Source organism: Ruditapes philippinarum, unplaced genomic scaffold (assembly GCF_026571515.1).
Source record: "Ruditapes philippinarum isolate M1 unplaced genomic scaffold, ASM2657151v2 ctg4816_1_1_1_1, whole genome shotgun sequence".
In the NCBI taxonomy this organism is placed as follows: domain Eukaryota; kingdom Metazoa; phylum Mollusca; class Bivalvia; order Venerida; family Veneridae; genus Ruditapes; species Ruditapes philippinarum.
Window position 1 is genome coordinate 104851 of NW_026851957.1, and position 26196 is coordinate 131046.

At 32.4% G+C, this 26196-nt stretch overlaps 1 protein-coding gene across 1 annotated transcript; it reads left to right on the plus strand.

Moving 5' to 3' along the window:
* On the plus strand, positions 1–26002 carry LOC132744118 (uncharacterized; the record flags this gene model as incomplete). The annotated part of the gene is given in 16 exon segments (XM_060732738.1): positions 1–270; positions 2598–2642; positions 3711–3926; positions 4547–4594; positions 7332–7562; positions 7849–7896; positions 8386–8604; positions 9596–9640; positions 10143–10373; positions 10807–10932; positions 11677–11742; positions 18943–19909; positions 20375–20488; positions 21156–21298; positions 21715–21811; positions 25922–26002. Coding segments are annotated over 16 exon segments (2851 nt in total), but the record flags the coding sequence as incomplete, so codon positions are not given.
* Positions 26003–26196: the final 194 nt, after the last annotated feature.

Here is a 26196-nt window from a genome sequence, read left to right on the forward strand (position 1 = left end):
GTTATTTACAGATGGCGCTTGAAGAAATGTCTTGAAATAAAAACGAAAAACTTGTTTAATTCAGTTTATTTCGATTTCGTTTAGACATTAAGAGTTATGTTGTTATTAGTTTTAGTGAGTTTAATTTCCACTGGACTTTGTATGCCAGGAGGATGGTCGGAAGTAAAAGATGACGCTTTAAAAGCTGAATTTTTGGGTATTCTTACACAAGAGGAAGGAAATCTGGTTACTTTGGGATTGGATTATAATGTCACAAAGATTGAATCACAGGTTAATATTTTATCAGAATTATATATCGGGAATTTTTCTTGGATTTCGAGTCAATTCGTGCCGTGGTCAATTCGGCATCCTGGCGGTCATTTCGTCCCTTGGTGAACTCGTCCCCCATTTCGTCACCTATTTTATTTCAAAGTTGATAGATTATCAGGAAATTCAACCTGAGTGTTTCTTATCCATATGATTAAATAATTTTAATGTATAGAAGATAAGTATCACTATGGTTAGACATACTGCTAGTGGGTTACTATAACAATCTTCACACCCATCCATAGTCAAAATATATTGAGTCAACATGCCAATCTAGCTAAGCTAGATGATGAGATGTTTGTGTTCTGGGTCAGAATATTGTCCATACACAAAATATCACAATATCTCATCACGTAGACTAATAAGTTGGACTAACCCATCCATTGTACCAAAATACATAGACCATTAGATCATGCTTTATATAATATCTTGATTACGGTAAAGTTTTAATCCAACTAATTAGACTTGTCAAAGAGACATCAAGATAATTTTGGATGGGCGATGTCTTTTTCCAACGGTTTGAACAGTATGAAAAAAAAATGTAAAATAGGTCAAACCGTTTACAACAAATCAATTAGGCTAGGTAAAGTTTATATTATAAATTCGTTATATAATTATTGCATGGTAAGTTGCCCTGCATAACAACCCGCTCAAAATAGATATTCCTAAATAATAAATATGTTATATAATGTTAATGGAAGCTTGGGATTCATTTACTCCCCGATTTTAGCTTGTGACTTCCAAAATCTAATACTTTTCCTTCTTAATCTAAATAGTGTGACTTCCAATATCAGAGATTTTGCAGTGCCTGACTTCCAAATTTTGGAACTTAGTGGAAGCCCGAATTACAGTCAACCCGGCCCCAAGTTAACCCGGCCCCAAGTCAACCCGGCCTCAAAATTGGTCAACCCGGCCCCAAAATTGGTCAATCCGGCCCCACAGTATTTTTATTTGGTCAATGCGGCCCCAAAATTGGTCAATGCGGCCCCAACATCGGTCATTCCGGCCCCAAAATATATATTTTCAAAGAAAATTATTTAAGTCATCTTGTTGTATGATGGAATAAAAATGATTTATTATTAATTGTACCAAATTTACCGATTATTTGCATGTTATTTCACTGTAATCCAGACAAAAAAAACCCCACTTACTTTATAAAATATAAGTCATATAATGATATTTGATATCTTCTGTTCTTCACGGATATGATTTTATATATAAAAAAAACAAAAACAAATATAACTTATAACTTTTTTATTTATAAACCAAATTTAACGATATATTGCATATAAAATCATTTTATTATTAATCAAGAAAAGTTAATAAAAAAATAATCAATTTATAAAATATAAGTCATATTCGGTATCTTCTGTTCGCTACGGATATGACTTTTATAGAACGTAATTCGAATATAACTTATAACTTTTTTATTTATGGACAAAATTTAACGATATTTTGCATGTAAAATCATTTTATTATTATAAAACATCGTATCAAGAAAAAATAATAAAAAATAATTACTTTGTAAAATATAAGTGTTTATATTTTAAAGCAAAATAAATAATAAAAAAAATGGGGCCGGGTTGACCAGAAATAACATTGGGTTTGGGGCCGGGTTGACCAATTTGGGGACGGGTTGACTTGGGGCCGGGTTGACTTGGGGCCGGGTTGACTTGTACCGTGGAAGCCCTGCCTTTTAAAACTTTTGTCCTGTTAGGCATATAATGATTTGGCAGTCTGTGACTGCTTCTTGTTCCTTTCTTGTAAAAAGAATTCTTCTACATAGGTTTCTGCATTAAATATTTCCATACATCACTGGAACAGATCCCATGGACAAAACTCCCCATGTCAATTCTTGGCAGGCAATTTCAAAAAGATCCCACATAATTTCACCAGGATAAAAAATACATGTACATCTTTTATCAGTTTTCTTTTGCATAAAACTGATATTTCAGTCAGGATCACATTCACTTCTTTGCTACATTAAAAGTTTCATTTCAACATTTACTGTTACATTTATAATATCTTTTTCAAGAACATCTTTACAAATTGTCTTCATCCACAACTCATTAAATTGTATGACTTGGGTTTAAGCAAGCACCATATTTAATTATTATATTTAAGTTAGTACATGTATTTGTACAAATTGTAGTGTAAGGGTTAAATGATTATTTTATCCATATGATTAAGACAATATTCAAGATGTAAGATGTTTTATTTTATTTCACGTGTTGTTGACTTTTCTATCAATGATCATGAAAAATTATAAGGAAACTTGATCTTATTTTTAGGTTGTTGCTGGTAGAAACATCAGATACACCATTCAAATGAAAGATGTAAGTAGTAGTTACTTATATATTTAGAATACTGCATGTTTGTAACATTGCTTTGTAATAATATAATCATGACGTTTGTATAAATGGCTATTGTCAATTTTGAAATCAGTTTCAAAATATAAAATTCTGCTGTATTATGAAGATCATAATATTAAAGATGTCCGACATGTTAATTGTTTTATATGACAATGAATAAATGGTTATTTGCAATATAACCCAAGCCACTATAAACTTACAACCATTTTTACAGAGTTATATAACCTGTCAGAAAGCTTTATAACTAATGATACATATAAATGGACATGATTTTAGCCCAACAACTAACCGTGGGTTGTGTAGAACTGTTAATTTTTAGTACCTTTAACACTAGGCAGGGCTGCAGGATGATGCTTGATACTCTTTGATACAAAGAGACAAGAAATGCCTACACCTTAACCCATCTTTTGCATGTAAACCTTCTTTAAGTTAAAGTACTTAGCATTGTTTATTGAACTTATACATGTATGTTGACCATAAAAAGAGATGAATTTCAGTGCACTGAAGGTGATCTGTTTATTCTACTGCATGTACATGTAGCAAAAAAAAAGTCAATTTATGCAGTTTCACAAGTACTTTTATTATTGCTGTGCTCTCTTGTGATAATTACTTGTTTGACAATAATAATTTTATTGTGATTTTTCTGCATATTCTGCCATATTATTTCATATTTAAAAAAGTTTAACTCAATAAGATATTTGTTCATTAAAATTGATGTCATTTCATCCATAACTATTTTCTTACAATAGCGTATGAATTTACAACTTTAATAACAACAGAAAAATGACGTCATCCTAAGCACATAGTTTCCTTCTTAGCTTACGTCATTTTAACGTGGTTCATTCATAAAATGCACTTAAATGACGTTGTTGTATGGCACGCAACTCATCTGGCACCCCTCATGCCAGTTGAAATTTCAGGCATGGGTAAAATTTACGGAAACGCCAGTCTGCTATGCAAGAATATTTGTCAAATCCTCAATTTATTACAAATTTTTTTGAAGTTACCTTTTCTCATAACCCTATTTCATAGGCAACATGCACCATGACAATATTTGACCAGCCATGGACTCAAACCAGACAAGTCATGGCCAACACATGTACACATATGCACAACCGTCGGGCTGGAGGATACTCAGTTGTGACAGATGAGTCTCTGAAACAGGAGTACTTAGCCTTATTAAGTTCTGTACAGTCTTCAAACCTCCTTAGTTTGGACGCCTACCAGGTTGTTAAAATAGAATCTCAGGTAAAATCAGCTTTTAAGTATTTACATTTTATGATTTAAGTTATAGCAATATTGTATTGAGTGGTAACATACATGTACATTGTTTAGCCAATTCACAAAAAATTACAAAAAATTTAAAAACACAAAACTTCCCTGTTTTTATGTTTGTAAGTAACTGACAGCTTGTTCACACTTTCAGTGTCTTTTGAAGGTCATTAATGATAACACTTTGACATGGAATAACAGTTGAATTGAAATAATAATTACTATTATTTTTGTTGACTCAAAGCTTTTTATCAATTTTGTAAGTTCCAAAAAGCATTATTTATTAAATATTACTGAATTTAACATTTCATGTAAATAAAGGGAGGTAATAAAAAATTTATTTTCTAAAAAGTCTGAGTCAAATTTTTCATTAAGAAATGAATGCATATATTTTAATGATTACATATAATATGTACAAATATTTGCAGTACATATTTTACATATTCTTCGATGTTTGAAATTTGTTTTATAAGCATAATTATAAACATGTACAAATGTATAATTTCACTTTGGCGTGGTATACAATCTCAATTACAACATACAGGATCTCTAAGGGATGGTTAAAAAAAATGTTTGTAAAATATTCTTTATTTTAGGTTGTTGCTGGTGTCAATGTAAAATATACTCTCCACACAGCAACTGGTGTAAGTATTTATACTTGTTAATACTTTATGCAAAGTAAACTTGTATGTTTCAAGTTTCAAGATGCCAAAACATCTGTGGAAAACAGTAAACAAAAATTGTTCAATGTAATTACATTTACTTTATAGCAACAAGTTTCTTCTGCAGCAGACGTTGGCCCTGTAATTTTTTACTGGGGTTTTTTGGCACTGAGTCGTTGGTTACTTTTGTCAAAAAGTTTATTAACCTAGAAAGAAGCAAAGTAAAGGTTATTCGTTGGTTACTTTTGTCAAAAAGTTAATTAACCTAGAAAGAAGCAAAGTTAATGTACAATGCCTCCACTGTTTGGGATGGCTGTAATGAAAATGATAAACATTCTCTTGAAAAGATGCAATATGAAGCAGCGCGTGTTGTCACAGGCCTAACTAGATCGGTATCTATAGACCGTTTACTTAGAGAAATTGGCTGGGTATCTTTGTCGGATAGAAGAATTATGCAAAAATTAATAATAGTTTACAAAGCCCATCAAAACAATGTTCCAAGCTACTTACTAAATCTTTTCCCAAATAGTGTCGCTAATTCTACTCCATACTTCCTCCGAAATGATAACAACTAATGATATTTACTATGTGACAATCGCACGGAGAACACAAATATTCGCAAAATCTTTCATTCCTTCATCCATAGAGTTATGGAACAATTTGGATGATCATATTAGACATGCGGCTTCTCTTAATATTTTTAAATCTCGTCTCAAAGAAATGTATAAACCACATACTGTTCCTAAATATTTTGTATACGGAGATCGAAGTTTATCTGTTTACCATGCACGTATTAGAAACGAATGTAGTAATCTTAATGCGGATCTTTGTAAAAATCATCTACGAGATAACTCACTTTGTAGCTACTGTACATCCAGTATTGAAGATGCCGAACATTACTTTTTTAAATGTCCCAAATATAACGAAATAAGAGTGCAGTTATTCCGCTCAACTCGCAGTTTCCATCCTTTGAGCGTAAAGACCCTTTTGTTTGGAAAAGAATCTCTTTCTGATGAGAATAACTTATTTATTTTTGATAAGGTACAATTATTTATTAAATTATCGTGTAGATTTGAATCTTAATTTTTTATATTATCTGTACTACTTGCCACGTTCAATTGATATCCCTACTTACTGAACTCTGTCCCCCCCTTTTTTTTTTTTTTTTTTCTTTTCCTTTTATGTAATGCTTTTCTTCTTCTTTCTCCTTGTGCATTTTTCCCTAATTGCTCTACTATCATACATTTTGGTTTGTAACTGTCTTATTATTATTAGATAATTCAATAAATCAGGGAAGAACCGTTTGCTGATGTTGTAAGAACTCGTGGTTCAACCCTTTTGCTACTTTTGTATTTATACTATGATAATATAATGTTATAGATGTGTAAAAAAAAAGAGCAATAAAATATGTTTAAATCAACAGTAAGTTAAACATTATCTCTATTTTCTTATCTTGATAATTTTGAACGTAACATGCAAGCAAACTACAATATCCAGGCTATTATTTGTGTAACATTTGCAACACAATCTGTGGTAATTTTTTATTAACCAGGTTTTCAACGAAAACCGGGTTATTGTAATGCCGAAGTCGGCGGGCGGGCGGGCAGGCGGGCGGGCGTCAACTTTTGGTTTCCGCTCAATAACTTGAGTTTGCTTTGGCCTATTCACACCAAACTTGGTGTATGGATAGCTTATATCAAGAGGCAGCTTGGGATTGGTACCCAGGTGTCTGTGATCAAGGTCAAGGTCACTGTTACTATAAATAGAAATTCAGTTTCCGCTCAATAACTTGAGTTTGCTTTGGCCTATTGACACCAAACTTAGTGTATGGATAGCTTATATCAAGAGGCAGCTTGGGATTGCTACCCAGATGTATGTGATCTAGGTCAAGGTCACTGTTACTAAAAATAGAAATTCAGTTTCCGCTTAATAACTTGAGATTGCTTTGGCCTATTGACACCAAACTTGGTGTATGGATAGGTTATATCAAGAGGCAGCTTGGGATTGCTACCCAGGTGTCTGTGATCTAGGTCAAGGTCACTGTTACTAAAAATAGAAATTCAGTTTCTGCTCAATAACTTGAGATTGCTTTGCCCTATTGACACCAAACTTGATGAATGGGTAGCTTATATCAAGAGGCAGCTTGGGATTGCTACCCAGGTGTCTGTGATCAAGGTCAAGGTCACTGTTACTAAAAATAGAAATTCAGTTTCTGCTCAATAACTTGAGATTGCTTTGCCCTATTGACACCAAACTTGATGAATGGGTAGCTTATATCAAGAGGCAGCTTGGGATTGCTACCCAGGTGTCTGTAATCAAGGTCAAGGTCACTGTTACTAAAAATAGAAATTCAGTTTCTGCTCAATAACTTGAGATTGCTTTGCCCTATTGACACCAAACTTGATGAATGGGTAGCTTATATCAAGAGGCAGCTTGGGATTGCTACCCAGGTGTCTGTGATCAAGGTTAATGCATTTAGTTTTCATGTTATAACTTGAGTTTGCTTTGACCTTTTGACACTGAACTTGCTGAGTGGCAGCTTTGGATTGCCACTTAGATATCTGGGTACAAGGTCAAGGTAATTTGCTTACAGAATTTTCAGTATCTACTCAATAACTTCAGTGTACTTTGACCTATTGATTGTTGTCACATCAAAACTTGGTCGTAGAAAACCTGGTTTTCGTCGCATTGCGGCGCTTCTTGTTTTTTTCTATTTTAGACATGTTCCGTGACAATCTTTAGCCAAGTTTGGACTCATACACAAAAAGTTACAGACAACACATGTGCCCCAAAAGCTGTACGTCAGCTTGGAGGGGGATTCATGGCTGGTGGTTACTCAGTTGTAACAGATGAGGCTCTAAAACAGGAGTACTTAGCCTTATTAAGTTCTGTACAGTCTTCAAACCTCCTTAGTTTGGACGCCTACCAGGTTGTTAAAATGGAATCTCAGGTAAAATCAGCCTTTAAGTACTTACATTTTATGATTTAATTAAGTTATAGGAATATTGTATTGAGTGGTAACATACATGTACATTGTTTAAACTTAAGCCACTTCACAAAAAATTACAAATTATTTTAAAACACAAAACTTCCCTGTTTTCATGTTTGTAAGTAACTGATATCTTGAAATTTAATAATGAAATCAGGTAAGAATGTTCATTATTGTTAGATGTTCTTGTATTTTTTAAAAGTTATGGTTCCACAAAAAAATGTTTGTAAATTATTCTTTATTTTAGGTTGTTGCTGGTGTCAATGTAAAATACACTCTCCACACAGCAACTGGTGTAAGTATTTATTCTTGATAATACTTTATGCAAAGTAAACTTGTATATTTTATATGCTGACAGTGTGTAATTTAATGAAATAGATGCCAAAACGTCTGTGGAAACAGTAAACATTTGTTGTTCAATGTAATTACTGTATAGCAAGAGTTTCTTCTGCGAAAGACGTTGGACCTTTAACTTTTACAGGGGTCTTTGGCGCTGAGTCATTGGTTACTTTTGTCAAAAAGCCATAAGTTAATTAACCTAGAAAGAAAGCAAAGTAAAGGTTCTAAACTGTTTAAAACCAAGTTAAATTATTGGGTGAGAGAGAAAATTAGAAAATGCAAGTGCTTAAGAATTTGTAACTTAACAGTAAATTTAACGTTATAACTATTTTCTTATCTTGATAATTTTGAAAGTTACATGCAAGCAAACTGCAATGTCAAGGCTATTGCTTGAGTAACATTTGCAACACAGTCTGTGGTAATCGTTTTTATTTTTCTATTTTAGACATGTTCCGTGACAATCTTCAGCCAAGTTTGGACTCATACACAAAAAGTTACAGACAACACTTGTGCCCCAAAAGCTGTGCGTCAGCTTGGAGGGGGGTTCATGGCCGGTGGTTACTCGGTGGTAACAGATCCAAAGCTTTTAGAGGACTATAAACTAAAGCTTACCAGCTTAGTTGGAACTAACCAACAATATACTATCCAGAAAATTGAAAGTCAGGTAATTTCATGTTAAGATAGTTTCATTAGCTCAACTGATAAAAAAGATAATGGACCATCTTGCTCAACTTTATGATGAATCAAAACTTGATAAAGGCTTAGCATTGTAAATTCATGTGTAAGTAGTCACTGAAAGTATATACTTTAAATTTTACTTATGCCTAAAGAGTAATAATTATAGATAGAATACTTTGCGGACAGATGACACTTTTTTCTTGAATGTGTGTTTATAATATGAAACTGGCTATCACACAAAATGGGAAAAGGTTTCTTTTTCTAGGAAATAAAATAAAAGATTATGAAATGGTTGTAAAAAGATTTTCCACACCAGTGGCTATAAGTAGCTCTAAAATGTCTGTTTTTTTGTTTGTTACAAATCAAAATGTGATCTACAAAGATTCTTTGTTTTGGAATACCTTTGTAGACTAATTGTTGACATTGTCAGCAGCATTATCATCAATATTATCAATATTCTATTGTCTATTAGACCTGAAAATGTTCAGATATTAATCAGGCCTTGTGTTCACTAAGAAAAGATCAGGATCAAAACTTAAATTGATCATATTTTGCTGGAATTAAAGGATACATATTCAAGATGTAAAAACATTACTGATTTGCCAAGAAACCAACCTATTTTGGGATAAAATCAACAAATACAAAAATAGTTGTATCAAAATAAGGATCAATTTTAGGATCAATATTTGGTTCAACTGTAAATTGCCCATATTTTGCAATAATAACAATAAATTTATTCTAAAATTGCATAAACATGACATTTCAAGTCCAGTTTAATCAAGTTGATATAAGATATTTAATCTATGAGGATAAACAATGGAGAAAATTCGAGTTTTTAAATTTGATCCTGATCTTGATCCTTAAATCTTTGTGAATACGAGGCCAGATTCTTGTATATGCCAGTCCCCTGGTTACCTGTTTGTTCATTCTTACTTTGTTTAATTTTATCACATTATTTTCATTTCATTATGTTACAGGTTGTTGCTGGACTTAACATCAAGTACACAATTACTAGTTCACAGGTGTGTTAAACTTTGTTAGTGTTAGGTTAACTGTTCATGTAAATATTTAAGGGTACAATCCCAGTTACTTGAGTTTTTTGTGGAAGGAAATAAATACTTAAAGTAAAAGAAAATAATGAAACTTTGGTTTCACAGTTGTGCCATGTAAAATTTTGTATGTAGGGGTGGCGGCCTAGTGGTTAAGGTGTCTGCCTCTCAACCGGTGGATCATGGGTTCGAGCCCTAATCCGTCACGACCAGTACTGGTTGGTTCCAGGAAGCAGACTCGAAAGTGATTAATATAAGTTGCAAGAACTTGTTTTGTAATCAAGCTTAAATAAATAATTTTTAACTAACAGCATTTCATAATTACTTTAATCATTATTTCATTCAATATTTTAAGACCATATGGACGTTTTATGTTACAGCGCCTAAATTTTTCAGGGTGTTTTTGAATTATATGAATCAATGTTATATACATGTATATCGATTAAAGGAAATAACTTGTTTCTTTCTACACTAGGGCACATGTGAAATTATCGTCTTCAGCCAAGTATGGACCCAAACATTGCAAATCAACAAAAATACCTGCACAGCATCTAATAAACGTCAGTTGTTAGGTGGCTACAACGATGTTGATGTCAATGACCCAATGGTACAAAAGTGTCTGGGTATGTCCCTGGATAAAGTGAACCAGATGTCAAACAGCATGTTCAGACTGGTTCAGACAAATATTGTCTCCGCCAAACAGCAGGTAAAACTTTTCATTTTATATGTTGATATTTAAGAATATCAATAGGCGAGGAAAATCAGGAGGGTGAGGGGTGAAGAGAAATAAAATTGTGTTTAAATTAAACTCTGTGTAATATGTGACTTTATGATTTGATTATGTAGATTTTTGTTACTTTGTAATGTGACTGTCAGAAGTGTGTTAATACAGGTATTTATAAGTGCTTGCAATAATCATGTATATTTTACTTACAATGAAATGTTTTTCTGCTTACATTATCTACAGATTTATGATATATACATTGATATGTTATTCTTCTGCATTTAAATACAGATAGGTTACAGTGAAATTATATTTGTATAATTTCACTGTAAAATTTAAAATGTGTGATAAACTGGTAAAAGCAGCCTTGTGTCCAAATTTTACGATTAGTTTTTCTTTGTGTTTTCTTTAACAGGTTGTTGCTGGAATGAACTACGCTGTGACCTTCCAAACAGGTCCATCAACCTGTATGAATTCTGCAGAGAAGATGGGTATGATGGCTGGAGATTGCCCAGTAAATGCCAACAGCATGATGACACAAGTAAGTAGTAAAGACTAAAGTACATATACAATGTATTTACCTTTCAAGCTTAGTTAATGACAGGTACTACCAATACAGCATAATACTTTTGTAATTATTACCAAGCCTTCTTGCACAGTTTTACAGTATGTCCACAGTGTCCAGTCTCGAAACTGTTGGTTTCTAGATTACAGTCTTCATAAGCAAAATTTCTTGGACTTACTATTGACCATTCAGTAGAAAAAAAGCAGTTTGGAATCTGAGTATCATATAAAATCAACTTATTCTATTTATTATGTAGTGGATATACTGTGTATTCAATTAATTTTTATGGGCATAAAATTCATTGTTTTGTCAAAAAGGACAATTTTGGGAATTTTTTTAAGTCGTGGATTGAAAACCATATAAATTAGTGGCCCACGATTTTAATGATTTTACAGTATGTTACTATTAAACTTTGCAACTTGAGACTGCATGCAGTGATATGATGTGGTTTAGTCTACCACTTTTAAAACTGCATGCCTTTAGCTGATGGAATATTTCAAGAAAATTCAACATGAGAAAACTGTAATAGTAAAATGATTCAAGATTTAAGTTACAGTTTGCATGTTATGTCTGGTTAATGACTGATTTTGCAGTACATCTTATTTCTACTGTATGACTAAAAAAGTAAGGGCTAGTATTTTGTATACTTTGACCACAATTTTCGCCCAAATCATTAGTTTTAGAGCTTTTTATCATCAAAATTTTGATTGTTTATTTCAGAATACCTGGACTGCTCACTGTTACAGGAGCCTTGCTGGTGATCTCTCCTTCTCAAGTGTAGATATGGTAAGCTCATGAATTAATATTTTCTCTTGTTAAGCTAGGGTGTTTGAAAGGCTGTGAAACACAAGGGTTTACAACTCATCACATTTAATTTTTAAGGATCAAACTCAAATTTTTCAAGGCTCAGACTTAGAAAGTCAAGTGTCACTGAGCTAATTTCATTAAAACAAACACTCAGACCAAGGAACTGGTCAGGGATGTCCATTCAGCAACAGGACCTGAGCTACCAGGCTCCCACCTGGCCATTTAGTTTGGCAATGTTTTAAGCTTTGTCATAGAGAAATCCTATGATGTTACTGATAGTTTTGTTTTTGAATTTCTGAGTTAAAGATTAACCCCTATATTTATATATTCATGCATTTTATATAAACATGTTATGTATACACAGGTGAATTGAGCAGTATGCCATGTGCACAATGGAAACATGATGATTGCACCTATATCAACTAACCCACCAATCATTTACTAACACGTGGCTTGCTGTATTTACTAACATTTGATTTACCCACCTTTTTCTGTTGTGATCTAATTTTTGTATAGTTTCTGTAGATGTATTTTGCATGTTTCTCTTTTGCATGAATAAAAAAAAATGTTGTGAGATATTGGAGTTTCATTTCTTTTCTCTTCTTCAAACGAACGTACTGTGAGTGTGAAAGTTATGAAATTAACAAATAAGCCATACAAACACAAACATTAAGTAATAATTTATTGCAGATGTTTCAGCTTGATGCCTTCCTTCATCAGTGCATAACATGATAAAATTACCGTAAGCGAGGTTATAATGGAACACGCATAAAACGTGCAAAACACATTATGATGTTTAGCAGCAAAAATATAATAACATGTAGAAAACAAATATTTTTGTTATGAATAAAGCTGGTACATTAATACAAAATGGATCAAAATGATAGTTTTGTTCATCTTCAGTTTTGTTACATCAGTATTAGTCCGATTATAATAAAATTCAGTGACTTTTGAGATATTAACAAGGAGCATGACTGCATTTAGAGTGCTCAATCATGTTAGGACAATGTTCAAAGAAAATGTATCCTGCTATGTAAAGATCAAAACACTGCTTACTAGTGCATCTCTTTTGAAATATATGAGAAAATGTTGAGAAAAAAAGAGAAAAAAGGCAATCTTCGAAATGTGAAATTGTCAATTTCAAATGACATAGGTGTAGTGAATATATAATGAATAACATTATTTGAAGAAAAAGTCCCAGCTTGCATAATTTATGCTCACTATTACTAATGTTAATGGCTTTTACCACTTGCCTGTAGCATCATTCCGCCAGTAAGCTAGCATGAATATCCACGCAGTTGGGCCAAGTTCTATATTGTAAGCTGCTTAAATGTTAACATTTTGACTTTAATTCTTTAGAAAATTGACAGTTTTGAAATTTTAAAGACAATCTAGTTTGGAAAGAGAAATTTAACAGTGTTAGGTTAGAACTAAATAAGTTGTTGGTACACCCCATCTCTTTTAGAAGATTTATCTTGATCTTTGGATAGCAAAAAATATGTAGATATGGAATATTTTGTGATAATTATACAGTTTTTAACAAGATATCTTGCACTAGAATTAGAATTTGTTAGTCCAGTTGTGTTATATGCTGCATAATGTGTAAAAACAGGCTAGGATTAGGTTATTAAATTATAGCTTAATTAATTTTCTTTCTACTGCAGAACATATGTCATATGTCATTTCAATATTTACTTAGAGATTGGTATTGATATTCTGTGGACATAAACGTCCATAAAAAATCTGGCATTCTAGCCTAGACTATAAATACCCATAAAATCAAAGTCAATTATCACTTGTAAATAATTACCAATTGATCCAAGCATAAAGTTCATGAATATTTTACAAAAGGGGACATATGTATGCAAAATGGTTGGCAGTTTGTCTTTTTTCTGATAATAAGATGGAGGTATTAATAAAAAAAAACATGCAGTATGTTATTCGTGCATAAACCTTACAAAATTGTTTGACTTTTTTTTTTCTGAAGATTTTTTCTTGCCATCTTGACATTCAATTCAGTTACTTTGATAATGGTTGATATTTAAGAAATAATAGGAATATATCAGTGTATAACCTATGAACACCTAAGCATACACAATTATTTGAATTTCGAAGGACCTTTAAAGGTTCTGATAAGGCCACATTTTGACCTTTCAATGTTACAATAAAGATAAGCAAATGTTAAGTTCCCAGTTAAGTATTTCGTCAGATACCTTGTTTGATGAATACAATCAGTTATAGACCTAGGTTTGTCAACATTTACCACAATTCTTACCATCTGTGATCTTTTCTGTGGCATAGACAGTGAACCCTTCAAATACAGGCCCTGTTTAAATTTTGGAGATGTTTATATTGTTTAATTTAAGAGATTTTAATATCAAATGCTATAGTAAAAAGTCAAACAGCATAATTGTATTAAATAGTAGGATTTTTATAGATATCCAATGTAAAAATTTTAATTTTCAACCAAGCATGATAAAAATTAAATGCCAACATGAATTATATATCTAAATTATCTAATGCTATAATTTAAAATCCCAAGAATGGTTTTCCATTTAAATTAAAACCAAAAAATGTGTTTACATCAAATGCTGTAATATAAAGGCAAACAAGGATTTAGGTATCAAATTATATAATATAAAGGCCAAAAAGAATTAAGACATCAAATGTTAAACTATAAAGGCCAACAGGGATTTAGATATTTAAATTAATGCTATAATTCAAAGGTGAACAAAGATATAAATTAAAAGGCCAGCATGGATTTAGACACATTTGTAATAAGATTCTGGTATCATATGCAGTAATTAAAAGGTCAGCATAGATTTAGAAATCAAACTCGATAAAATAAAGGCCAGCTTGGTTAAAGGTAACAAAGTCTATAAAATAAAGGCCAGCATAGATTTAGTATCAAACTCTATAAAATAAAGGCCAGCATGAATATAGGTAACAAAGTCTATAAAATAAAGGCCACTGAGGTTTAGGTATCAAACTCTATAAAATAAAGGCCAGCATAGATTTAGGTATCAAAATCTATAAAATAAAGGCCAGCATAGATTTAGGTATCAAACTCTATAAAATAAAGGCCAGCATAGATTTAGGTATCAAACTCTATAAAATAAAGGCCAGCATAGATTTAGGTATCGAACTGGATAAAATAAAGGCCAGCATAGATTTAGGTATCAAAGTCTATAAAATAAAGGCCAGCATAGATTTAGGTATCAAACTTGAGAAAATTAAGGCCAGCATAGATTTAGGTATCAAACTCTATAAAATAAAGGCCAGCAAAGATTTAGGTATCAAACTCTATAAAATAAAGGCCAGCATGGATTTAGGTATCAAACTCTATAAAATAAAGACCAGCATAGATGTAGTATCAAACTCGATAAAATAAAGGCCAGCATGGATTTAGGTATCAAACTGGATGAATAAAGGCCAGCATGGATTTAGGTATCAAACTCTATAAAATAAAGGCCAGCATGGATTAGTATCAAACTGGATGAAATAAAGGCCAGCATGGATTTAGGTATCAAAAACTGGATGAAATAAAGTCCAGCATGGAATTAGGTATCAAACTGGATGAAATAAAGGCCAGCATGGATTTTGGCATCAAACTTTATAAATATAAAATAAAGGCCAGCATAAATTTAGGTATCAAACTCTATAAAATAAAGGCCAGTATGGATTTAGGTATCAAACTCGATAAAATAAAGGCCAGCATGGATTTAGGTATCAAACTCTATAAAATAAAGGCCAGCATGGATTTTGGTATCAGACTTTATAAATATAAAATAAAGGCCAGCACAAATTTAGGTATCAAATTTGATAAAATAAAGGCCAGCATGGATTTAGGTATCAAACTCTATAACTATAAAATAAAGGCCAGCATAAATTTAGGTATCAAATTTGATAAAATAAAGGCCAGCATGGATTTTGGTATCAAACTTTATAAATATCAAATAAAGGCCAGCATAGATTTAGGTATCAAACTCTATAAAGTAAAGGCCAACATAGATTTAAGTATCAAACCATGGACATGGATTTAGATGTGAATTTCATGTATAAATGATTTAAACGCCAGTGCAGGTCATGTAAATATCATTCTCTTTTATATCTAATTAATGATAAGTAAAGTTAATATTTTACTAACAGTGCATATTAAAATTGGTACAACTATATTATTGAAACTATCATTTATATAAAAACAGTATATAATACAGAGCTTTTCAAGTAGTTAAGTGCATAGTGTATGTATGTGGTTAGCTATGCACTACTAGATCTATTTACATACAATGTTTGATACATGTTTGTTTATTGACATTAAAAGATATTTTAAGACTATCATATGATGTTAATTTTTTTTCGCTGAGTCATAATGTATAGATAATTCATGTATCAACTTCTAAGTGAGACTACCTACAATCATGTACTGTAACTACAACATTTGAATTATAACCAGGCTCATTAAACCTAACAATGCTATATCCATGTAATGGACTCATTTTGTTTTGAATTTAAAACTGTTCTTTGATGATTAGCGGCATGGACAAGATGTTAACGCATCTGACAAGTAATCTCTAAGGAAGGCTAGCCACATGGGTTCAAACCCTGTCAGGGGCCAGCCATTGTTTCCTTGACCGTGAAACTTTGCAGTCGTTGCTCAGTTCTTGTTGGTTCCAGGAACAGATTCAAGAGTGTGTCTATAAGCTATAAGCTTTCTACGCAAAAAAAAACTAAAAATAAGTTCTGTATAAACAAGTTGTAAATTTTAGAGGTTTCAGTGTAAGAATCACTGCATTGCTTTATATCTCTCTTACACTATACAAATTTAATATTCTTCATTTGCATGTTAAAATTTGTATACAAACTTTGGTATTACTGTGGGGTTTTTCATTTAAAATCCTAATTTATGAACAATATTTGATGAGATTTACAACAATACTGTTAAAAAGGTTAATGAAACTGTAGAATGCTTGGTTTTTAGGCCGACGGCAAAAATATTTTTATATATTTATTTAATGTAGCTTTAAAGGTCATAAGGAATTGTTGGTACCAAAACTTCCACTCTTGAAAATTTAGGCAGTGTAAAAATGAGAGGCCTAGTGGGTTCTGAATTCTTTTTTATGGCTTTTTGAGATTTTTCATCATGTGACTTAAAATAATATTCTACCATAGGACCTATATAAGCTGATAAACGACTTGAATCAATACTCCAGGCCTTTTAAAAAAAACTGTTGCAAGTTGGCACCTTTTCTTTTAAAAAGCTATACACCTACTTTTACTTACTTTTCTGGTTCTTGTCAGATAAAATAATGCATGGAAAAGCTTATTTGGTTTTTATTAATCTGTAAAGCTGGAAAAATTCTTTGTGATATTTATACTTTGGATATAACTCAAGATGAAATTAATTGAAGTCTTATCTAAAATGGTTATTGTCCCTGCATTTGTCATGAATGCAAAACATTAGAGCCTAGCTACTTGACATATATAAGTGCTATATGGTTAAAGATGTCATCTACTTTTTGCGTGATACATACAATCATGTAAAACTGTAAACTAAAATTAGACAAACTTTAAACAATGATCTGATTTCCATTATCTGTAAGCAGTAATACATATACATGTACAGTGCAATTAGAGAGATAATATGCTTGTAAACTAGGTTAACCTCACAAAGTACAGAAAAAATGAAATTATCACACATTGAAAATGTATTACTGCATGTCACCATTTTTTTATTTGGCTGTTCAATTTTATATGCTCAGCATACAGTCAACATATTTAGGGCCACTGCCCCAGGAAAATCACAAGTAATTTTGACAATGGGTGGTAATATCTACTAGCCTGAAAACGTTTTCACAAGCCCCCAAATGTTAAACAGAAAAATCAAGAATGATAATAAGTACAGTTATGATGAAATTTTTATTCCTTTTATGAACAATAAATGAATAGTTCAATGTGAAATTCAGAAATTTCATTTTCAGAAGTCTGCTATTTTGTCTCAGGCCATAAGGGCTCGTGACATGGAGAAATTTTATGGGCCTTGAACTAATTTCTACCATCCATGGGTAGCGGGTTTCAATAAAAATAGTAAACCTGGAAGCACAAGCTTTTGAGTAAAATTTGAGTTAAAGCTTTGCATGGAGTTTCACTCTTGTGTTACTACAACAATTTCTCACATGAAACTTCACTCACTAACCAGGACAAGTAACTGTAAAATGGATTTTTACTGAATAAATTCCTTGTGTTAAATGTAATAAATTCCTGGTGGAAAATATATCTGGAAAACCATTGAAACCTGACATACCTTGAAACTTCACTAAGTTCTGTAGATTATTGGCCAAAACTGAAATATTCCCATGTACTAATGTCTGCATGACTCTTGTAAAGCACTGCAGATAATTTATTTGAAGATACCATGCATCATTTAAAAGGGAATTTTTTGTTTCAGATGTCTGAGTTTGACAAGTTTAAATGTATTCATTTTAAGCTTTGATTTTAGCTGAGTGGTGTTTTTTGGGTATTTAGTGCAAGTTTGGAGTTTTGATGTGTTGGAATTGACCATGAAAGCTGTAGGCCTGAGTGGTTAATTTTTTGGATCAAAACAACATACACATGTTTTCCCTAACCAGTGTTTACTGGCAGTTTAACACCGGTTATCTTCTTTATGAATAGTAACAAAGTCACAAGGAGTGTTAGAATTATCATTTAATGATAGCAAAACAAAGCTCATTCATTTAAGGTGAAATTGTAGATCAACTATAATAGATAGTAATGTAAAGCAGTATGTTATAAAGTTAACCTGGTCTTAACATGTGATGTAAAAAATAGGTTTTTACTTGTGTCTTTAACTTGAAACTTTTATGTACATACCATAACACTTACAAACCTGTGCTCAAGGTTCCCTCAAAATAAAAACCACATAGAGAAAATAACTGTTTATAAAGGCCAGATTTATTCTTCCATAATATAGGCAGGTTACATTGTAAACTTTCCTATTTTGAGAAAACTTTTTTCTGCAAAATTTTGTATGTTTCCATTATGATAAGGTCTTGACATTACAGATTTGACTGTACATCAGAGGTCTTGTCATGATACACTAACAATTTACCATGCACCAATCTCTGTTGGTGTTCCTCTTAAGTAGGTATTCTAAACTAATGCTCACCTTCTACTTTTCAGGAACTAGCTACAGATAATCAATTAGACAATGATTTGAACCTAGATCTAAAACCTGTTAGTATTGCAAAGAGCAAGATAACAACAGCCACTGGAGGTATGCTAGGCAGTGCCAAGAACACAATAATGAAAGGCAAGCTTCTGCAGAAAGGTGATAATCTACCTGTTGTCAATCTCTTGAGAAAGAAGCGGAACGTAAATTTCCTAATTGAAAAGCTTGACAAAATAAAATCATACGGAAATTCTGAAGAATTAGATAACATTTTAGAGCAGGGAAAAGCCTTGCTTGGAGGAGGTGACAATCATGATTTGGTGAACCATGTTAAGGACATGTTAGGTCAAGATGGACATGATATGATAAAGCATGCTGGTGAAATCCTCGGAGGGGATGGTCATGATTTGATTGCCCATGGAAAGAAATTGCTTGGTGGAGATGGCCATGATTTGATTGCCCACGGAGAGAAATTGATAGGTGGAGATGACCATGATTTAGTACCCCATGGAAAGAAGTTGATTGGTGGAGATGACCATGATTTAGTACCCCATGGAAAGAAGTTGATTGGTGGAGATGACCATGATTTAGTACCCCATGGAAAGAAATTGATTGGTGGAGATGACCATGATTTAATACCACATGGAAAGAAACTGATTGGTGGAGATGACCATGATTTAGTACCCCATGGAAAGAAACTGATTGGTGGAGATGACCATGATTTAGTACCCCATGGAAATAATTTGATTGGTGGAGATGACCACGATTTAGTACCTCATGGAAAGAAGTTGATTGGTGGAGATGGTCATGACCAGATAAAACATGGACAAAAGATTCTTGGAGGGGATGACCATGATTTGAAATTTCATGGAAGCAAGAACAAGAAGCTTTTAGGAGGAGATGACCATGATTACTGTCATATAGGCATGTTTAAGGAGTTCAAGGCTAAATTCAACAAGCTATATGGAAGTCAAAAAGGTATTACTACTGAGATATTTGCTTACACATTGTATATAAGATGGATAACTTTTCCACCTAGCTATATTGTTCTTTTTAATGTTGCGCTGTGAGTAAAATTATTTCAATTAAAAAAAAAGTAGCTGAAATCTTAAAATGAAGTCTGATAAAATATAGTGCCATTGTTGTTATTTCTTTTGATGGTTAATGATTCTGATTCTGAAGATAGTAAATAATACCAGATATTTTGTATTTCACTGATTATACATGTATAAATGTATTATTGAAATTGACTACTTACCAAAATCAAATAAGATGTTAAGCCCATAAACAGACTTGACTATAAAGTCAGGTTTATGTCAAAACACTTAAAATTTAGAAGCCTGTATTTTACAGCCTAGTCACAGTATACACACCTTAAAGCTGTCCAGGGACCATCTAAAATGTATCTCAAATAAAAACAGCAATTTGCATATTGTTTTGTAGAGGAAGAGAAACGTTTTGAACAATTCTGTATCAACATGAGAATGGCTAGGAAGATTCAACAGACAGAGAAAGGCACAGCTATCTATGGAGCTACTAAATTTGCTGATCTTACAAGTAAGTTAGAAACTTAAGCCTGTATGAAAGAAATAATTTGCAAGATGTTCAGTTGAAATGCTTACAAACCAGTAATGATAAAAATTGATTCCAGCTAGCTTATGGAATTTCAGTGGTTCTACTCAGGTGCCTTTTTGTGCCTGAAAAATGTGCAGCTGAAGTCTTCCCCCACCAGTAAAGCTGGAAAGCGGCCATATGACCTCTACTGTTTTTTTGCAACTTAACGCCTTACCCCCCCCCCCCCCACCCTTCCCCCCCCCCCCCCCCCCCCCGAAAAAAATTGATAGTCCTGGTACAAGTATTATTATTCATTTTTTTCGAAAGCATATAAGAAGAATTTTAAACACTAGTATTTTTAGCTTGGTTGAAATAGCACTCTAATGTGTTGTGGGAAATACATGTTGTTGGTACTGTTGGTAGATAATTTCTCAAAAGAAATAACATTTGTACATATGTATTTCATTAACTCTGGTTGAATAACGAAATACTGCATTAAAAAGTAGCTAGCCTATATGAAGTATTTATTGTGTATTTTCAAATTACACTAGTTAGTGAGGTTTGTGCTTGTAGTTATACCCATAAGCATAGATTCGAATGTTGATGTTCAAATGTAGTTTGAAATTGATGTAAGCTGATGTTTTCATTTACTTACATGTACTTGTTCTAGAGGATGAGTTTCAGCAGTATGTAGGAAAGAGGTGGGACATCACCGCCAGTGAGGGAATGAAGAAAGCTGCCATACCCAAAGGTCAAGCCCCAGATTCCTTTGATTGGAGAGAACATAATGCTGTCACACCTGTCAAAAACCAGGTATTACACTTTGTTTTCTCCTTTGCTAGTTGTCAATGTAATTTACTTTGAATCATTATACCATTTTAAACACCTCTCTCCCATCCCATCAGTATGGGTTTTAATTCTGTAAGGGATGTTGATGTTGAAGTATGTCATGTAGAGATACTCGATTAATCAAGTTAATATGTGATTTTGCCAGAGTTTCTTTTTTGACTGAAGTAATGTCGAGGAAATTATTTACAATCATCCATGACTGGTGTTGTTTTATGACCTTAATAGTATTATCTAGACATAAAAAGCAAGGGAAATAGTAATAAATAACAGTTGTAGTATATATTTCATAAATGTATCGAAAGCTATGAATGTAAAAAAAAAATAATAAAAAAATGAAGGTAGTTGGTTAAATATTAAGAACTCTTCCTGTTATATTTCAGGGAAGTTGTGGAAGTTGTTGGGCTTTCTCCACCACTGGTAATATTGAGGGGCAGTGGGCCATCAAAAAGAAGAATCTGATATCTCTATCAGAGCAAGGTAAGATTGTATTTGTGTATCCTGCACAAAGAGGCACCAAATAACACTGAATATGTCCAGATTGCAGTAAGTCATAGTCCTTGGTATTCTCCAGAAGTATTACAGAGCTGCATAACTTCCATAGACTGGCTGTGTTCTTTAAAGCAATGAAAATGTGGATCTTGGAGAATGTCTCTCACCATGGGGAGTGTGGAGCCATGATTTAGAATTCATGTGATCATGGCATGGAACAGTGTCACCTCATTCACCTATTTCTTCTTACATCTGTCAGTTTTTGTCCTGTATAGGTGTCAGTTGTTGTCCTTATAGAATGATACTGATAAGCTTATCATGTTTCTTCTGAATGTGACTTAATTAATTAAGGTCGAGCAGATGAGTTGTTTACAAAATTTGGGCAAAATGTCATCAAAATAGGCTTGGTTAAGATGTAGCAAAACATGTTTATCATATTATAGTGATAGGCTTGTTTTGGCTTTTGGAATCCTTATTCAGTTCATTGTTTTTTTCCCACAGCCAGTTTTTCAGTTAAGTAAAGGCATCACTTAAAGTATTTTTTTGCAATAGTTGTTCAGGTTTAGAGACGTTGGACCTGGCCCGACTGTCGAAATATAGTGGGGCTATTTTACTTGTTGTTGGTGATGCAATTTGGTATTTTTTTTAAAAACAACTCAATATTGCCTTAGTCTCATTATTAAAAATGTTCTTTGGAAACCTTACACATGTATTCAAGATTATAAATGGAGGTCACTTTCTAGGACTTACATGTAGCTTGTATTTTGACTGTATTATATCCCTTTGTGAACTTCCTAACTTTGTTAAGGTTTTATATGCAAGTTCCATCTCCCTAGCCACTGGCTGTTTTGAAACCTGTCTCCAGAGACAAACCTCTAGGTCACTGATCAAGACCCATAACTCAAGCATGGATTTTCATAGAATTGATCCCCTTTTTCTAACTTGTCATGTCAGTTGTTTTACTATTTAGACATAGAATTGTTGAGCATAATGTTTGTCTATGAACTCTTGTTTGTAATCACACCATGCTATCTGAAAGCACATAGCAGGAGGAAATGAAATTAACATGTCATATCAGGGAATTTTTTGCTCTGTTCTTGAGAATTTATGCAATGTCATGATAGCAATTTACCAATAAGTAAGTGAGATGTCTTCATTTAATTTGAGATCTAAATAAACTAGTCATGTAACTTAGATTTTGTAAATATAGCAAAGCTATTTGAGATTTATTTAGTTGGTTAAGATTATTTTATTCAATGAAATAAGAGACATACATTAGAGACATACAATTTGTTAGAGACATACAATACTTTAGAGACAAACAATATGTTAGAGACATATAATGTTTTAGTGTGATACAATATTTTAGAGACATAAATATTTTATAGATACAGACATACAATATTTTAAAGACATAAAATATAGAGACTTTTATTTCTGACATACTAACATTCACACAGGAAGTTAACAAAACTAGTAATAAAATTTGATATGATTAACAGGAAAATATATTATAAAAAAATCAGCCATTCTGTTTGGTGTATGCATACATTAATTTAACACATGTTAAAGGCTTAATACTTTTCCATGAAAGTTTTTTTCTTCTTCTATATGAATAATATTTAAATTTCTTAGTATTTTCGTTTGTGCTATATTTAATACATGAGCTCATCAATGGAGTTGAAATTCATAAACCACATCTGATAGTGTTACAGAATATGATGTCATCCAGATAAGGCACTATCTCAAACTTCCTTATTGAAGAGTTCATCAGAGGTCATGACCTCTGAGGTCACGTGTGAAAAAAAAATCATGTAGCAAAAATGACAATTTTATCTTAAAAAGGTGCATAGGCTTGCCATTTTCTCACACAGTCAGCAAATAAGAGAGATTTTGTTTTAGATATCTTGAATAATTGGAATTCCTTAAAATGTTATCTGTAACATTTGTTATTTTCTCAGGTCAGAAAGTCTGTTGATGACAGTGTCAGCCAACGATCTTGGTCTCTTTTTGCACATATTTGTTAACCTAACATTTTGAAATGGAAGGGTTTTTTTGCTCTCTCTTTTTTCCTCTTTTTGGTTGTTGCAAAATTGTAGAAATTCCTCATGTGACATCTAGAGGAGAAGCAAATTAATATGTGCTGATAAATCATTTTGCTTGTGTCCTAAAATCATTCCAGACTTCCTAATTTGCAAACAAGAAATCTAATATCCAAGCCCATACATTAGGGAGAATTTAAGGTCATCATATCCAGATCGTTTGTTCAAACATTGGAGGGCAGCCTACACATTTCATTCTGCAAGAATTTTTTATAGTTAAATATGGTAAAGGCATTTTGAGGGATTATTACATTACTGTCATAACTTTTACAAACAGTTCAAAGAGTATTTCGTTTACTAGTGTACAACATTTATTTATAGTTTGATTGAGTAGGAAGCTATATTAGCTTATAGACACACTGTTCCTGGAATCTGACAACTAGTACCAAGTAATGAGTGTAAAGTTTCTTGCTCAAGGATATAATGCCTCGCCCCTTTCAGAGTTTAAACCCACATAGCCAGCAATCTATAGATTTACTAGTCCGATACATTTACCACTCAGCCAGGGTGGTAAATTGTCTATAGCTGATAAACAGCTGAAACTAAAGCTGCAAAATCTTTGCAGGCTTGCAAAGCTGTTACTGTGTTAGCAAACTAAGTTTCGAATTTCCATCTAGACATCCCTAAAATTGATAATCAACTGTCTAAAAATGGAAATTGGACAAGTCCACTAAGTAAATACAGTCGGATAAGGATTCATGTGTCTTCTATCTCTAATTCAAATGTTCCATAAGTCTTTAACAAAAGACTAGTAACTACGCAAGGAATTTTTTTGACATGCATGAAAGAAATTCATTTATTCAGCTCGTCATATACAGAAATCAAAGCAATTTAAAATTAAGGTCCTGTCTTAAAGATGAGTAAGTACGGAACAATGTAGTTATTGTTGGAAAAATAGGTTAAAGTGGCAGTTCAGAGTCCAGAATTTACTGATTTTATTGAATATTGCCATTAAAGGAAATGAATAATTTTGAAATAAGCACTAAAAATGGAGAATGAAGATTTGTTTTTGTCATGATCTGTTTTATGATAAGTGATACATTCATATTATTAGTAAATTTACAATGTCTAACTTCCTGTATTATGTTTTAATTTCCTTATTATTGTTCTGTTTGATAGAATACTAGTATGTACATTCATAAAGCATATTGTATAATAAAGTTTATTTTGTGTTGTTAACCACAGATAGCTTTGAGGGAGTAGGGTGGGTAGGGGTGGGAGTGTAGCAAGCTAAGAGTTAAACAATATACCTAACTGTAACAACATACCAGTTGCATGATAAAACTTCATAGGAGTAATTCTTTGTTGGTTGCCTACACAAGTATGACTATTATGATGCATAATTATATGTAGGTCTCTTAAACTATACAATGATCTTGTTATTCAAAAAAGTTATGTCTTATGTAGTCAAATTAGAATATTTCTTAATTTTGTAAACATTTAGTGCAACAGTTGCATTCACAAAGACTAGTTACTCTGAACCTTTATTATATGTTTTATGTAACTTCTTGATTATTTGGATATTAACCCCTGTCACTAAACTATACCACTCATTGTACATTTTCTATAAACAATTAGTTGAGTGGATTGGCCAAGGTTCATCAATTTTTGTACTTTGGTTTTTGTGTCATTTAGACTGTAATTTGTTATGATGTAAAATAGTGTTTAGTATTTTCTGATTTGACTGTGGTAAAATTACTTACCTATGTTTTCAGAGTTGTTTGTAAGAATATGACAAAGCTATTCTTTATTTCTAAAGCTTAATTCTCCTTTATCTCAAGATCTGAAAGACTGTGAAATTTTCCTATATTTTTAGACTCTGATAAAACTATTATCCTGTGTTTATTGTGATGTTCCTATTTCCGAGCTATTTTCCTGTAAGACTGTGACAGAACTATTTTCCTTTACAAGTAAAGCTGTAAGACTGTAACCAAACTATTTGCCTATTCTGCTGAAGCTGTTAGACTGTAACAGAGCTATGTTCGTATATTTTCAGAGCTTGTAGACTGTGACAAGGTTGATGAAGGCTGTAATGGTGGCTTGCCATCTCAGGCATACAAGGAAATAGAGAGACTTGGTATGAAAATTTTGTAAAGTAATCTTTTTGTAATCCTCTGTTGTTGTTATTTGATTATTTTCCTTTGAGACGATTATTAAAATAATTATTTTTGTGATGAAAGTTATTTTTATCAAGAAAAAAAAAGAATTATTTCCACTTTGACCTTCTTCACTTTCCTCATAAAAAGTGTCATGAATACAAGTGATGCTATA